Here is a 14,796-nt window from a genome sequence, read left to right as displayed (position 1 = left end):
TCTTTCAGGCTCCTGTTAGTAATCACATATGGTGGCATTTTGGAAGCTATGTAAGTGAGGGAGACAGAGAACCCTATAGTTTGAGGTGCTCTCCTTCTCTCTTCAGCCTTGCTCTTCCAAATATTTATTGAATTCTGTCATCCTTTTTTGTCTTCAATTCTCTTGTCTTTGGGAGATTATCTGTTCTTATGCCTTTACTCTCATTTTAGTGGCATCACTGGAGGAAGAAGAAATAAAAGACATGTATGTTTAAGTCACCATGGTAAATTGAAAGGCTTATTATTAAATTATGCCTGTCCCTCCATATTTCTTCTCTTCCTACCCACATCAGTGGAGAAAGAGCTGAGATTTATTCTCTTTCTGTTAAAATCCCTGTTATTCCTCTTTGACTGCCACAGTGGCATGATTAAAGAGTTTCTTAAATATAATAGCATTAGGGTATTAGAGTCAATCCCAATTGGGTTTATAAGTAGATTTTCCATTGGGTTGATTGGTGGATTTTCCACTGTGTCTGTGTATAGGTAAGGATGTTGACTTTCTTCAGGGTTGGTTTCCCCTACCACCACAACTTAAGAGTTGAAGGTCAAATCAGTTAGTCTTTGCATTCACAACTAGAAATTACTGGTTGTTTCTGAAATTAGAAGTCCATTTTCAGGTTAATGGATTTTTGGAAAGCAGGCTATAATCATTGGTATTATTACCAGATTATCATCTATCAGAGCAGAGCACTAGCATCAGCTACTATAGGTTTAATGTGGGCCTTTCTTCTTTATCACCTGGTTGCCCCTGGCCACCTCCCCACGCACAGAAGAACATTTTCATAGGATTCCAAATTATATATTGGGATTTCTTCTGAATTTTGTACAGCCCAGTGACAAGTGGTTGACTGATTAAAATGTGTTCTTAGAATATGGAAATAGCTCAAGTTTAGAGGAATATTGGAAATTACCTTTGACTAAATTTTGTACATACCCACAAAGACCCATTATATACTTTAATTATTTGAAATAATTGAAGTCTTGCAAGCTATCGATATTCAAGGAAAGCCTCATGCCTCCAACTTTCTGATTCTTTTTTATTATAAAGTGCTTTACCCAATAGTAGGCAGACTATCAACATTTCTTTGTGCCTACCAAAATGTAAGAGAATGTATATGAATCTGTCATGTGTAAGATCAAAGGAAAAATGTAAGGGGTTTCCCATGTGAAAATCCATACAGTGTGTGTGTTCTCTTTGAATGTAGGCTTTTACTTCTGATTGATTCTACCAACTTAAGAATTCTTGCCTCTTAACTTTGGAAATTAATAATCAGTGGCTTTTGTTAACAGAAAGACATGAGTATGGTTTGTTTTTAGTAGACTTCCTTCTTGAGCAGAAGATACAGAGAGTTCCCATATGCACCCTCCCCCGACACATGCACAGCCTCCCCCATTATCACTGACCCCCACCAGAGTGGTACAGTTGATACAGCTGATGAACCTACATAGACACATCGTCATCCCAAATCCATAGTTTGTATTAGGGTCTGCTGTTGGTGTTGTACATGAGTGTTTTGTTTTGTTTTTAATAATGACATTGGCTTTAATTACAGTACAAAAATTGAGAAAGAGAAAAGAGAACACGCAAAACAACATGGGATGATCCGCACAGAGATAACAGGAGCCGAGATTGCGGAAGAAATGGAGAAGGAAAGGCGCCTCTTTCAGCTTCAAATGTGTGAAGTAAGAATGGACTTTTCCATCATTTGCCTAGAATTATAACAACTGTAATCTTTTCCTGCTAGTCAGCAGTCTTTATGCTTAAAGGCAGACTGTATTTGATTACTAGAGAGGAAACTGTTTCTTAAGGATTCTAATCTCCATTTTTCTCCAAGCGTTTTGGGAACCTGCCATTGCACTGTTGTCTCATATTTTGAGCCTTGGCCCTATGGGGCTGTTTTAAGCCAAAACAGGATTCTTTGGTGAGAACCTTAATGTTGCTTGTGAGTGGTTGTGGGAGGAAAACATTGGTGAGAGGTAACACTGGTGAATATTTTTATTGGTATATGTTTAGAGCATGTTTTTTTAACCATATGTCCAGTTTGAATGAAAACTCAAATGAAGTTGCCGTTAAGAAAGTTGATTTCACGAAAAAATGCAACAGAAAGCATGCTGCCTTAAACTTAGAGCATTGGTTCTCAAACTGAATTCCAATTGAACATGAACACTTCTTGACCTAAACCAACCTTTTCTGACACTGCTGTTGAGCAAGAGTTTCTTCTGCAGTTTTTAGAAAATATTAAAGTGGAAAATTGTCTCAAATTTTTTTCTTCCCCTAGATGTTTTTCTCCTTTCCTTTTCCTTCCTTCCTCTTTCTTCCCTCCTTCTCTTTCCCCTTCCCCTTTTCCCTTCCTTCCTTCCTTCCTTCCTTCTCTTTCTCTCTCTCTCTGTCTTTCTCACCTCTCTCTGTCTCTTTCTCTCTCTCTCTTTTTTCTATTTCATAACCCATTGGCTCCTTGAGTTTGTGTGCTCATGAACCTTTTCACACAATAAAACAAGTAAGCAAGCAGCAAACAGTGTCAATAGAAAATCTTGACCAGTACACAGTACAAGTACGCTACTGTGTTTAGTTACCTGAATAAATTAGTGGGTTATTCTTATTTTTATTCTTTCATTTTTGAGTAGTAAAAATTCTTTCTGATTCACCTCTTTTTCCTAAAATTTCAATATCCTATGGTATATTCTTTGATGAGAATGCTATTCTACTTACTTTCTGCAAAAAACAATCAATCTTTCAGGTTTTTGACCACATAAACTGTACGTTTGAGATCCACTGCACCAAGGGGAAATAACAGTTCTAGAATGTTTTGCTGTGTTTTATTCCTGCTTGTTGAATAAACTAATCATAAAATAATTTATAAAATGCTAACACTCTAGTCAGTTTGTTTTGTACACTTTGTGACTGTGCGAAATCAGCATTCTCTAAACTGTCTAAAGGACACCAAGCTTGGTAACTTGTGCAGATTCAGGGGTGATGTTCAGCTACCTGAACCCATGGCAGAAGTAATCAACATAAAATCCTGTTTTATTTTCACAGTATCTCATTAAAGTTAATGAAATCAAGACCAAAAAAGGTGTGGATCTGCTGCAGAATCTTATAAAGTATTACCATGCACAGTGCAAGTGAGTAGAATATTGCAAGCCCCCTGTACTTCATTATTTATCCTAATCCTTTTCATATCTTTTCTTCATCTCATGAGTAAATAAAGTGATATAATGACCTTTTTCAGCTAAATGGATAATAAATAGTGTCTTCCATCTTCAGTGTTTTATACAAATCAGCAGCTCAAATTAGGGCTTAAAAATGCTGTCTTCCTTAGAAGAAGACAAATACTTACAAATACTTCTTCCTATATTTGATCACCTGTGGAGCTCTTATTACAGATGCATGATCCTCTGCCACTAAAGAGTCATTTCTGATGACCCCCTTCCCTGACTCTCTTACTTAGCATTTTGCCTTTTTTTTTTTTTTTTTTTCCCTTTGAGACAGAGTCTCACTCTTTGTTGCCAGGCTGGAGTGCAGTGGTGCAGTCTCGGCTCACTGTAATCTCTGCCTCCCGAATTCAAGCAATTCTTCTGCCTCAGCCTCCCCAGTAGCTAGGATGACAGGTGCATGCCACCACACCTAGCTAATTTTTCTTGTGTGTTGTTAGTAAAGATGGAGTCTCACCATGTTGGCCAGAATGGCCTTGATCTCCTGACCTCGTGATCCGCCCACTTTGGCCTATTATTGCACCATTTGCACCATGTATTTCCACCTGGAGTCTTCGGTTTTGTTTTGTTTCATCTAAATTAAATGAATTTAAATAGTTTGGGCATTAAGAATACTTTGCATTTATACATAGATTCTTATATAATTGGTGTTATATTTTGAAAGATACCCGTTGTTCTACACTGGCACCATTTTTGTTTGCCTATATTGCCTATGTTTTTATTACGTTTGTGATTCTGTGGTGCCATGTTTGCTTGTTTACTTATTGGGTTAACTTTCATGGGTTTTCTGGTAGAGTCTGTGTGTGAAAATGTGCCGGTTACACCCACAGACTCTACCAGAAAAGTAAAGTCTGTATTCATTGATGAAAGTTATACAGAAAATAATGCAAGGACCTTCCAGAAGTGGAATGGACAGCTCCCATAAGCATAATAATGTAAAGGTCATTTGGACTAGATAAAATACTCTCAAAAAAGTTAAATTCTTAATTTCCTTTGATCTTTCTTAGTCTTTTCAATAGTTATATTTAGAGAGATATCTGTATTCTAAAACATTTAAGGAGGTCAGCATTAATATTATGGCAAAAGCACAAAGCTTGGATTAGACAAATTGGATGAGTCCACATTTTGGCTCTGCAGCTAGGTAACTGCATTCTTAATCAGGTACTTCACTAAACCTCAGTATACTCACTTGTCAAGTTGGGTTACGGTTCTGTAGCAACCACCTTAGGGTTTTCATAAGGCTATAAAAAGTAAAAAAGAGAATGTATATGGAGTGCTTAGCCCAGTGCCTGCAGCCTTGTGTGTACTGACAGCTGTGATGATTCTAAGTGGCATTTAAAATTATTTATTTATATATTTTATTGTCTAGGATATTTCTCTTGAGGAAAACCTTTTTGATGATCAAATTGTTGTTTACATAAATTTGATAACTTTTTTTTCAAAGTACATTCTACCTTACATAAATGTCTTTCAAAAATAAAAATAATATATTGAAGTAGAAACAGTTTTCACCTTCTTAAGATTAAGTTTGTTTACTGAAGACCTGGAATAACTAACTTACTTTTGGCTTTGTAGTGTGGTTGGGCAGTTACGAAATTTTGGCCTGTGTTGTAATGGTCCCTGATTTTAGTATTGGGTGGAATTTTTTATCTTTCATCATATTTAGTTTTCCTGGAAACGTTTAATTCCTTTGAAAGTTTTAAAGAAATAAGTGAATCTTTCAGTCTCCTGAATTCTGCAATACTTTGGCAGCAAAACTGATTTCACCTGACTTTAGATATCTATTTTCACGTTAAATTCTCTAAGTTTATAAAGAAGAGTTTGGCCTACACAAACAAGAGTTTTTCAAAATAGAAGATGCTTTGTAAAGTATACATCTATTAGTCTTCACTAGTAATGGTGATTCTAACTTGTATAGCTATTGCGTCCCCGCTTTATTCTCTTATTCTTTGCTTTTTCCCTTTCAACAAATAGTTATTAGTCTTTTGCCAAAGTTCAGGTACTGTGCCCAATTCTGGGATAGAGATAAAGCAAGGCTTTTTCCCTCAGGAGTTAATTATCCAGGTGTAGGAAGTAAGTCGGATCCATTATTAATCATCATGGGGCTGGACAGTGACAGGTACCATGGGGCATCAAGAGGAAGAGAGGTGTGGTGGCTCACACCTGTAATCCCAACACTTTCGGAGGCTGAGGCAGGTGGATTATTAGATTACAGGAGTTCGACACCAGCCTGACCAACATGGCAAAACCCTGTTTCTACTAAAAGTACAAAATTAGCCAGGTGTGGTTGTGCATGCCTATAATCCCAGCTACTTGGGAGGCTGAGGCAGGAAAATCGCTTGAATCCAGGAGGTGGAGATTGCAGTGAGCCGAGATTGCGCCATTGCACTCCAGCCTGGGCAACAAGAGCAAAACTGCGTCTCAAAATTAAAGAAAAAACAGAAGAGAGACACCTGACCAGGAGGACTGAGGAGAAGGTACTAGCACCTTGAAGGAAGTGGTGGGACTTGTCATTGAACTTGGAGGATAGCTAGGATTTTGTTACCAGATTGCAATCTGGTAGAAGAATGTCCCCTAGGTCAGAGAGAGATCATCAGAAGAAAACCCTACACAGTAAAAACCTTGTAGGGAGAGAGATGTTCTAAGACATCAAGTAGTAGAACCATGTTTTAAGGTGATTCAACTAAAAGTTACTCCATGGTTGGAACCCAAGAACTCTTAATCACAGCAAGAAGCCAGAGTAGTTTCCTTTATTCTTTTCTACTTCAGTCAGTTCCTCAAAACTCTTAATAGGTATATTGTGTGGACCTGTTAAGCATTCTCTACTTAGGTGTTTTTTTGTTTTGTTTTGTTTTGTTTTGAAGATTTATTCTTCTCCATACTTACTTCAGTTCCCAAAGTGATTTTCAGTACAAAGTCAGCTGGTACTCAACAGTGAATTTGCCCAGGTAATAATAGTCACGACACTTCAGTGTGGATGAAGCTACAAAAATGGAGAAGTAAATAAAAGGAGCAGAAAAGAAGGGCTTTTAACTGTTTCCAACCCATTTCAGCTCACTTACACTAATTACTGCTCAATTTCAGACGTGAACATTGTCGGTAACATGCTGCTTTCCAAACAAACATATCCTCCAATTCACCTGCTCCTTTTACCTCTTCACAAGTGTCATTATGACCTGCAGAGTTAACAGCATTTATAAACATTGCTTTATTATCTGTCATTTTACAGGTAATAAGAATAACAGCTAACATTTACCGAGAGCTTATTTTCTAGGACAAATTATATAGGCCCTGCCTCTAAGTTCTTTACATGTGTTTTCTCATTTAATATATCCAACCCTCAAGAAATTGTAGCTCAGAAAGGATCAGTATATTGCTAAAAGTCACGTTAATTCATTTAATAAATGCTTAGTAAAGGTGTCAAAGGAGACAAAGTAAGCACAGGAAACCAAAGAAAAATATAAATTGGACTTTAAAATTAAAAACTTGTTTGTGGAAGTATATTATCAAGAAAGTAAAAGACAACCCACAGAATAGGATAAAGTATTTACAGAACATTTTTCTGATAAGAGTCTGATATCCAGAATATGTAAAGAACTCAACAATAGTCCAGGTGTGCTGGCTCACACCTATAATCTTAGCACTTTAGGAGGCCAAGGCAGGAGGATCACTTGAGCCCAGGAGTTCAAGACCAGCCTGGGCAACACAGGGAGACCCTGTCTACAAAAATAAATAAAAAATAACCCAGGTATGGTAGCGCACGCCTATATTCCCAGCTACTTGGGAAGCCAAGCTGGGAGGATCGCTTGCGCCCAGGAGATCAAGGCTACAGTGAGCCATAATGACACCAGTGCACTCCAGCCTAGGCGACAAAACAAGACTCTGTATATTAAAAAAAGTATACACACACACACACACACACACACACTCACAAATGGCCAGAAAAACACGTGAAAAGGTGCTCAACATCATTAGTCAACGATAATTACAAATCAAAACCTCAATGAAATAGCACTTCACACCCACTGGGATTGTTGTAATTAAAACAAAAATCTTGGTGCGGATGTGGGAAGATTGCAACCTATGCATTGCCAATAGGAATGTAAATGGTGAACTTCTTTGGAAAACAGTTTCGGAATTTCTCAGAAAGTTAAACATAGAGTTATTTAAATAAAAATGTATACATGAATATTTATAAGAACATTATTTACAATAGACAAAACACGGAAACACCCAAATAGCCATCAGCTGATAAAAGGTTAAACAAAATGTTGTATATCAAAATGGAACATTGTTCAGCCACAATGCTGAATGTGAATGAAGTATTGATACATGTTACATATGGGTGAACATTTAAAACATTAATGCTAAGTGAAAGAAGCCAGACACAAAAGATGGCATATGTTCACTAACCCAGCAGTTCTCTAAACCCCTTCATTTAGAGGATTTTATAGAGGTTTTATTACATAGGCATGATGATTAAATCATTGACTGTTGGTTGGCCCAATCTCCAGCACCTCTGCCCTCCCCAGAGGTGGGAGGAGGGGTGGGGACCGAAAGTTCTGAAGCTAGTTGCATGGTTGGTTCTGTAATGAGACTAAAAAGATATTCCATGAATTGTGTATTATAGTGAGGTGACTGGTACAGAGTAAATACTCAGTTACATGTTAGCTGCCAGTACTGTTACTGTTGTTTATTTTCGAAGATCTTGTTATGTTACGGTAATTTGTAGAGAAAGTGGCTAAGAGATAAATGAGACATCCTTGAGGTAATTTTCCCTTCTCTTTGGAAGATTTATGTGTTAAGTGTAGTGATAGGTAATCAGAACTCACACATGTGCTTCACTTCCCAGCTAACAATACTTTTATCTGTAGTAGCTCATCTGATGCTTCTTGAAACTAGAAAATGTCCACTTTGAAGATGAGCATGCTGTTATTCAGACAGGGTGAATAACTGCCCAGGGTTACCATGTGTAGATAGTAAAGTTTAGAGCCAAAATATAAAATATGATACGGTTTTGACTCCTACGCCTTTTTTTTTTTTTGGGAGACAGAAGTCTTGCCACTCTGCCACCCAGGTGGCAGTACAGTGGCACTATCTCTGCTCACTGCAACCTCCACCTCCTGGGTTCAAGCAGTCCTCCTGCCTCAGCCTCCCAAGTAACTAGGACTACAGGTGCACGCAGCCACTCAAGCTAATTTTTTATTTTTTTATTTTTTTTTAGTAGAGACAGAGTTTTACCATGTTGCCCAGGCTGGTCTCGAACTCCTGAGCTCAGGCAGTCTGCCCACTTCCACCTCCCAAAGTGTTAGGATTACAGGCGTGAGCCACCACCCCTGGCTTTTTTTTTTTTTTTTTTTTTTTTTTTCTTTTTGAGTCAGAGTTTCACTCTGTCACCCAGGCTGGAGTGCAGTGGTACAATCATAGCTCACTGCAGCCTCAACCTCCTGGATTCAAGTGATCCACCCACCTCAGTCTCCCAAGTAGCTGGGACTACTGGCATGTACCACCACGCCCAGCTAATTTTTGTATTTTTTGTAGAGACAGGGCTTCACCATGTTGCCCAGGCTGGTCTCAAACTCCTGGGCTCAAGTAATCCTTCCTCAGCCTCCCAAAGTGCTGGTATTACAGGCATGAACCACGTGTGCAGTAGCCCTTGCATGTCCACTGAACTAGGACCAGCTAAAACAGAAGAGAGAAAGGAGGAACAGAGAAGCCACTGCCCTCTGTGAAATGTTTTGGCAGGTCGTGGTGGCTCTCTGTCTACCCTGTCCACAGCTGGAACTATGACCCTCAAGGAGAAGAGAATGAAGCTCAGAGGGACAGTGCAGATGACAGCAGGTCACCCTTTGCTTTTTATGGTGTCACTAACACATTGCTAATGACTGCCATGGTTATTTTATTCTTCTCCTACAACTCGTCCTCCTTTCCTGCTCCTATTTCTTACCAAAACTAGAACTTGGCCCTCCCTAAAATGACTTTCTGCAAGGGGCTCGACTCCGAATTGTTCATCCCAGACAAAATGTAGATTCTTTAATTTTGTTTTACCTGAGTAATACATGATACCCTTAAGAAAAAAATTAGAAACTGAAGTTAAGGAAGAATTTTTAAAATCCTGTGATCTCCTCACTTAGATAATTGCTAGATTCACGTATCTGGTTTGTTTTGTTTATAAAAATGGGATTATGCTACAGATTAAAGCAATTATTACATTGATTTTTCTTTGTCTCTGGGTATGTAACAGTCTGAATAATTGAAGCAGAAGGAAAGTAAATTTGTTTGGAGTCTTCAGCCTTGTAGTTGGCAGGAATTTTCATTTTTATCAATGCCATTTCAAACTAAAACAGTTCCATCTTTCTCCCTAAAATTTATAATGAGTTCTTCAGTATTTATTTTGTGCTGTTCAAATATTTGCTTATTCTTTATCAAGAGTGGTGTTGTCCAGTAGAACTTTCTGCTATGGTGGGAATGTTCATATTCTTTACCATCTATATGGTACCCATTGGCCACACGTGGCTACTGAGCGCTTGAAATATGGCTGGCCACACGTGGCTACTGAGCGCTTGAAATATGGCTTGTGAGACCTCAGGAACAGAATTTTTCATTTCATTTTTAATAACCACATGAGACTAGTGGCTACCATATTGGGAAACATAGATCTAGAGCATTCTCATTGAAACTCACTTTAAAAAAAAAAATTGGGACGAGGTTTAATTAGTGTTCTCTTATTTTTTAAAAAAATGTTTGTTTCAATAGTTTCTGGAGTACAGGAGGCTTTTGGTTACATGGTTAAGTTCTTTAGTGGTGATTTCTGGGATCTTGGTGTACCTGTCACCCAAGCGAAACTCACATTTTTTTAAGCATAATGATTAAATTCCCTTTATGTTGAAAGTGAAAATGAAATACCTTTTCAAAAATATCTACAAAGAATCTGTATCCCTCTGCAAAGGAAACAGTTCCTTATATGATAAAGTTATGCAGCTCCAGGGAAGAGAATGATTTCCTGAACACATGCTAACTGCTCCACCCTTTGCTGGGTGGTTTCACATGTCCTATCTGTATTATTTGCCCATGTACACATGAGCAAACTGAGGCCAAGAGAAGTTAAATGACTTACCAGAACACAGATTCTTGGTCATAATCATCTGACCCCAAAGCCATTGCTTTTTCTGTTGTAAAGAAGTCCTGACAGCATCCATCTTAAATTTAAGTGCTCTACCTTCAGAACTGTTCTCCAGAAATTACTTAAGCGCAGTATCAGAGACTGAAACTTGCTATGATTAACTTTGTACCCATACTTTTAACTCGTGGGCATATATCCCTTCCTTGATGTAGAAGATGCTGGTTACAGGTTAACACTTATGGATGGCCTGGCCTGCTCTGTGCAGAACATTGCTAACCTCTCTAGGTCTGGCACTTAGGCCTGGGCACACGTGCTCAGCAAAGCCACTGCTTTGACTATCAGGTCTAGAGAATACTGCTTATGGAGTAGCAGCCGAGATGAGCCTTGATAAAAGAGAATTTAGCAGGCAGGTTGATAACGGTTTGAATCCATGTCCCCATCCAGATCTCACCTTGAATTGTAATCTCCGTAATCCCCACATGTCAAGGGCAGGACCAGGTGGAGTTAATTGAGTCATGGGGGCAGTTTCCCCATGCTGTTCTCTTGATAATGAGTGAGTCTCACAGGATCTGATGGCTTTTTAAGTGTCTGGCATTTCTCCTGCTGGCATTATTCTCTCTCCTGCCGCCCTGTGAAGAGGTGCCTTCTGCCATGGTTGTAAGTTTCCTGAGGCCTCCCTAGCCATGTGGAACTGTGAGTCAATTAAGCCTCTTTTCTTTATAAATTACCCAGTCTTGGGTATTTCTTCATAGCAACATGAGAATGTACTACTACACAGGTATAGAGGGGAAGGGCATTCCAGGCAGAGGGAATAGCGTATGCAAAGGCTGAAGTGGGGAAGGATGGATTGAAAAAGAACAAGCAACTAGAAATAATGTAGCATGGCTAGACCTTGGAGTTTTTAAGGGAAAATGGTAGGAAATAAAACTGAGAAGTATTCAAGGGTCAGAACATAAACTTAAAATTCTATACTGAGAAGTTTAACTTGCATCGCTATAGGCAGAACCAAAAACCCAAATGCTAGAAAGTAAGGGTTTAGGCCAGATTTTAAAGGTGGCTCACACCTTTAATCTCCGCACTCCGGGAGACCAAGGAGGGCAGATTACTTGAGTCCAGGAGTTCGAGACCAGCCCAAGCAATGTGGCAAAACCTCATCTTTACAAAAATAATAATTAGCCAGGCATGGTGGGGTGCACCTATAGTCCCAACTACTCATGAGGCTGAGATGGGAGGATCACTTGAGCCCAGGAAGTCGAGGCTTCAGTGAACCGCTGCACTCCAGTGTGGGTGACAGAGTGAGACCCTGCCGAGAGAGAGAAAGAGAGAGAGAGAGATGAGGCTTTATATGTGTTCATGTGTTTTTCAGTTAAATGGTTAACCAAAAGGCCCTTTTTTCCTCTCATCACTGTTGCTGAAAAACTTTCTAAAGGTAGTATTTTCCTCCTTATTTCAGTAAGGTTTTTGTGCCAAAGATGTCAGCCTTAAAAAATGTTGGAACTTGTAGGATTTCGGTAATCACTCTACAGGCCACTTCTAATAGTCTCTATTATTGCCACTGAATATACATATTAAGCTTGAAATACGGCTTTTAAGATACGCCTCAAGCTGGGCGCAGTGACTCACACCTGTAATCCCAGCATTTTGGGAGGCCGAGGTGGGGGGATCACTTGAGGTCAGGAGTTCAAGACCAGCCCGCTCAACTTGGTGAAACCCCGTCTTTACTGAAAATACAAAAATTAGCCTGGTGTGGTGGCGGGTACCTGTAGTCCCACCTACCCGGGAGGCAGAGGTTTCAGTGAACTGAGATCACACCACTGTACTCCAGCCTGGGCAACAAAGTGAGCCTCCATCTCAAAAAAAAAGATATGCCTTAAAATGTCTTGATATTGCTTCATTCAGTCTGCTTTGTGGGCCCACTGTGATAGGGAGATGAGACAGTCCTCGTGCTCAAGGTCCTCATTGTTTGTAGGGAGACAGCAAAACAGATAGTGTTTTGAGAAATAATCTGCTGAGGGGGCATGGTTAGAGAAGCTTCCAATAGGGCAGATAAAATTCTAAACACATTTCCTGAGGTATATTGTGTATTTCTCTAAACTGATGCCAGAGACTGGGTTCCTGAGTAGAAGTGTACCACCTGAGACAAGAAATCTTCACTTGCTGGTAAAGAGCTTGGATCAGAATCTGGCAGACCTGGATCTGAATTCCATCAGCTCTGCTGTTTACTACCTGCAACTTGAACAAGTTTTATACATACTCTGTACCTCAGTTTTACAAATGGAGATGAGATTGAAGTGCTTTAATCTGTTAGGGTTGTGTACATGAAATCACTTGTGTAAAGTGTTTAGTGCAGTGCTGGGTATGTGTTGAATGTTCCACAGGTATTAATTCTTGTTATTTTTCAGGTGAAATTATACAACCATGTGTTGTAGGATAAAGCTTTCCAAACCCGTTGGTATTATTGCTTTGAAATCTTGTGTTTCAAATATATGTTGGAACACAGGGATCTTTGAGGAACCGAATGAATTTTGACTTTTCTCCTTTCTTTATCTGTAGTTCCATAATATTTCTCCTTAGAGTGTCCAGATCAACCTCATGATATTCCACTGGTTAATGTGTCTTTCTCTCTCCTTCGAATTCAAATATGGTTTAACTGGGAGGAACTGTTCTATGTATAGATGCATACGCACATTATGAAATCACTGTTTTGGGACTGCAACTGTAATTTCCAGTGTCCTTGTGATATCTTCTATCGAATGTCAACTGGTAGCCATAATTTGTTTGTTGGTACATCTTTATAAAATACCATAATTAGTTTTATAACTGTCTTGTATAGATAAATCCATAGAGAATGAGTATGTATATATAGATATGTGTATTTTAAGATTTTGTAGGTTATTACAGTTCCTTGTTTTATTTACACATAAGGAAACAAATATTCTTTTTTTATATACTGGTGGTAAATCTCTGATTTTTTTAATTGTAGTTTCTTTCAAGATGGCTTGAAAACAGCTGATAAATTGAAACAGTACATTGAAAAACTGGCTGCTGATTTATATAATGTAAGTTCTTTATAAAATACATGCAATTGAACTTGCTTTCATGGATAAGTATCAGTAATTTTGAAATCTGTATTAGAAAGGTGTTAAAAGCAGAAAAGATTAAATGATATGTCTGTACAGACCCTAGGGCAGATAACCCTTCAGTTTAAGTCAGAGAAGTCATCAATGGTCAAATACTCCAGAGTCCTTCTGGGGCCATAAGAGGATCAGTGAGGGGAGTATGTAGCCATCAGTTCCAGATGGTTCTCCATTTACGATTCAGTTAGCATCACATTTCAGTGTTCCTTGGTCAGCAGTTGCAGAAAGAATGTATGATTGTGGAAGGATAAAAATTGACTCTGAATAGACAGGTTTATAGGGGTTTTTGGGTTTTTGTGTTTTTTTTGTTTGTTTGTTTTTCAGACAGAGTCTCACTCTGTCACCCAGGCTGGAGTACAGTGTGCGATCTCGGCTCACTGCAATCTCCTCCGCCTTCTGGGCTCAAGCGATTCTCGTGCCTCAGCCTTTTGGTAGAGATGGGGTTTCACTGTGTTGCCCAGACTGGTCTTGAACTCCTGAACTCAAGTGATCCACCTGCCTTGGGGTCCCAAAGTGCTGGATTTATAAGCGTGAGCCACCACGCCTTTCATTTATAAGGGTTTTTGTTTGTTTGTTTTTGCACATTTTATATTATCTCTCTTTTTTTAGTGTCTAGGTCTAAATGTATATATTAGAAATGGTAAAGTTGTTGCCCAGAAATCATTTGGTGGTAAATAAAAGCATATATATTATAAGTATGAGTAGATATCCTCAAATAAAGTTTTAGAATTACAAATAGTGCCTTTTATATAACTTTAAAAATGCATAGCTCTGTATTTTTTTCTGATTTTCTTTTAGTAGTTAACATGGTTCAGGTTACAGTTAAGTCCCAAGTGGTTAAAAAAGCAGCACCGATCCCTTGTGCGCATTTCATGCTGTGTAAACTTTGATGTATGCATTGGCCCATTAGACTTCTGCTCATTCTTAGGATTCTCTCCTGGACCATTTAATCACATCAAGGTATTTTCATTACCACCCTTGGAAAAACCAGAAGCAAATAATCTCAATGATATTTCTTAAGCTGTTTAGAATAGTACTTCAGAGTTAACTGTCTAGCTTGGATACGTTATTTAATAAGAATATTAACTAGCTTGGATACGTTATTTAATAAGAATGCATGTTACGTTATTCACTAATTTCAAAACCCACTGGTACTTATGAGAATATGAGATGAGAAATCTCATATATATGAGATGAGAAATCTCATATTAAAAATGAGACAATGTAAAGGACTTTTAGTAAGAAAACCAACTATATAATAGAATTGTTTGATGAGTAGTATTTT

The 14,796-nt window shown here is 38.5% G+C and overlaps 1 protein-coding gene across 4 annotated transcripts in view; it reads left to right on the top strand.

Moving 5' to 3' along the window:
- ASAP1 (ArfGAP with SH3 domain, ankyrin repeat and PH domain 1) overlaps nucleotides 1–14,796 on the top strand; it is a 395,945-nt gene that overhangs the window by 257,091 nt on the left and 124,058 nt on the right. For all 4 annotated transcript variants that reach the window (XM_077944032.1, XM_077944031.1, XM_015145993.3 and 1 more), the window contains 3 exons: nucleotides 1,592–1,721; nucleotides 3,076–3,161; nucleotides 13,358–13,433. In XM_077944032.1, coding sequence (XP_077800158.1) covers nucleotides 1,592–1,721; nucleotides 3,076–3,161; nucleotides 13,358–13,433 — 292 coding nt within the window. The remainder of the gene's footprint in view (nucleotides 1–1,591; nucleotides 1,722–3,075; nucleotides 3,162–13,357; nucleotides 13,434–14,796) is intronic.

This window comes from Macaca mulatta, chromosome 8, assembly GCF_049350105.2.
Source record: "Macaca mulatta isolate MMU2019108-1 chromosome 8, T2T-MMU8v2.0, whole genome shotgun sequence".
Classification (NCBI taxonomy): domain Eukaryota; kingdom Metazoa; phylum Chordata; class Mammalia; order Primates; family Cercopithecidae; genus Macaca; species Macaca mulatta.
Note: the sequence above shows the minus strand (reverse complement) of the source record. Positions and strands in the feature narration are given on the sequence as shown.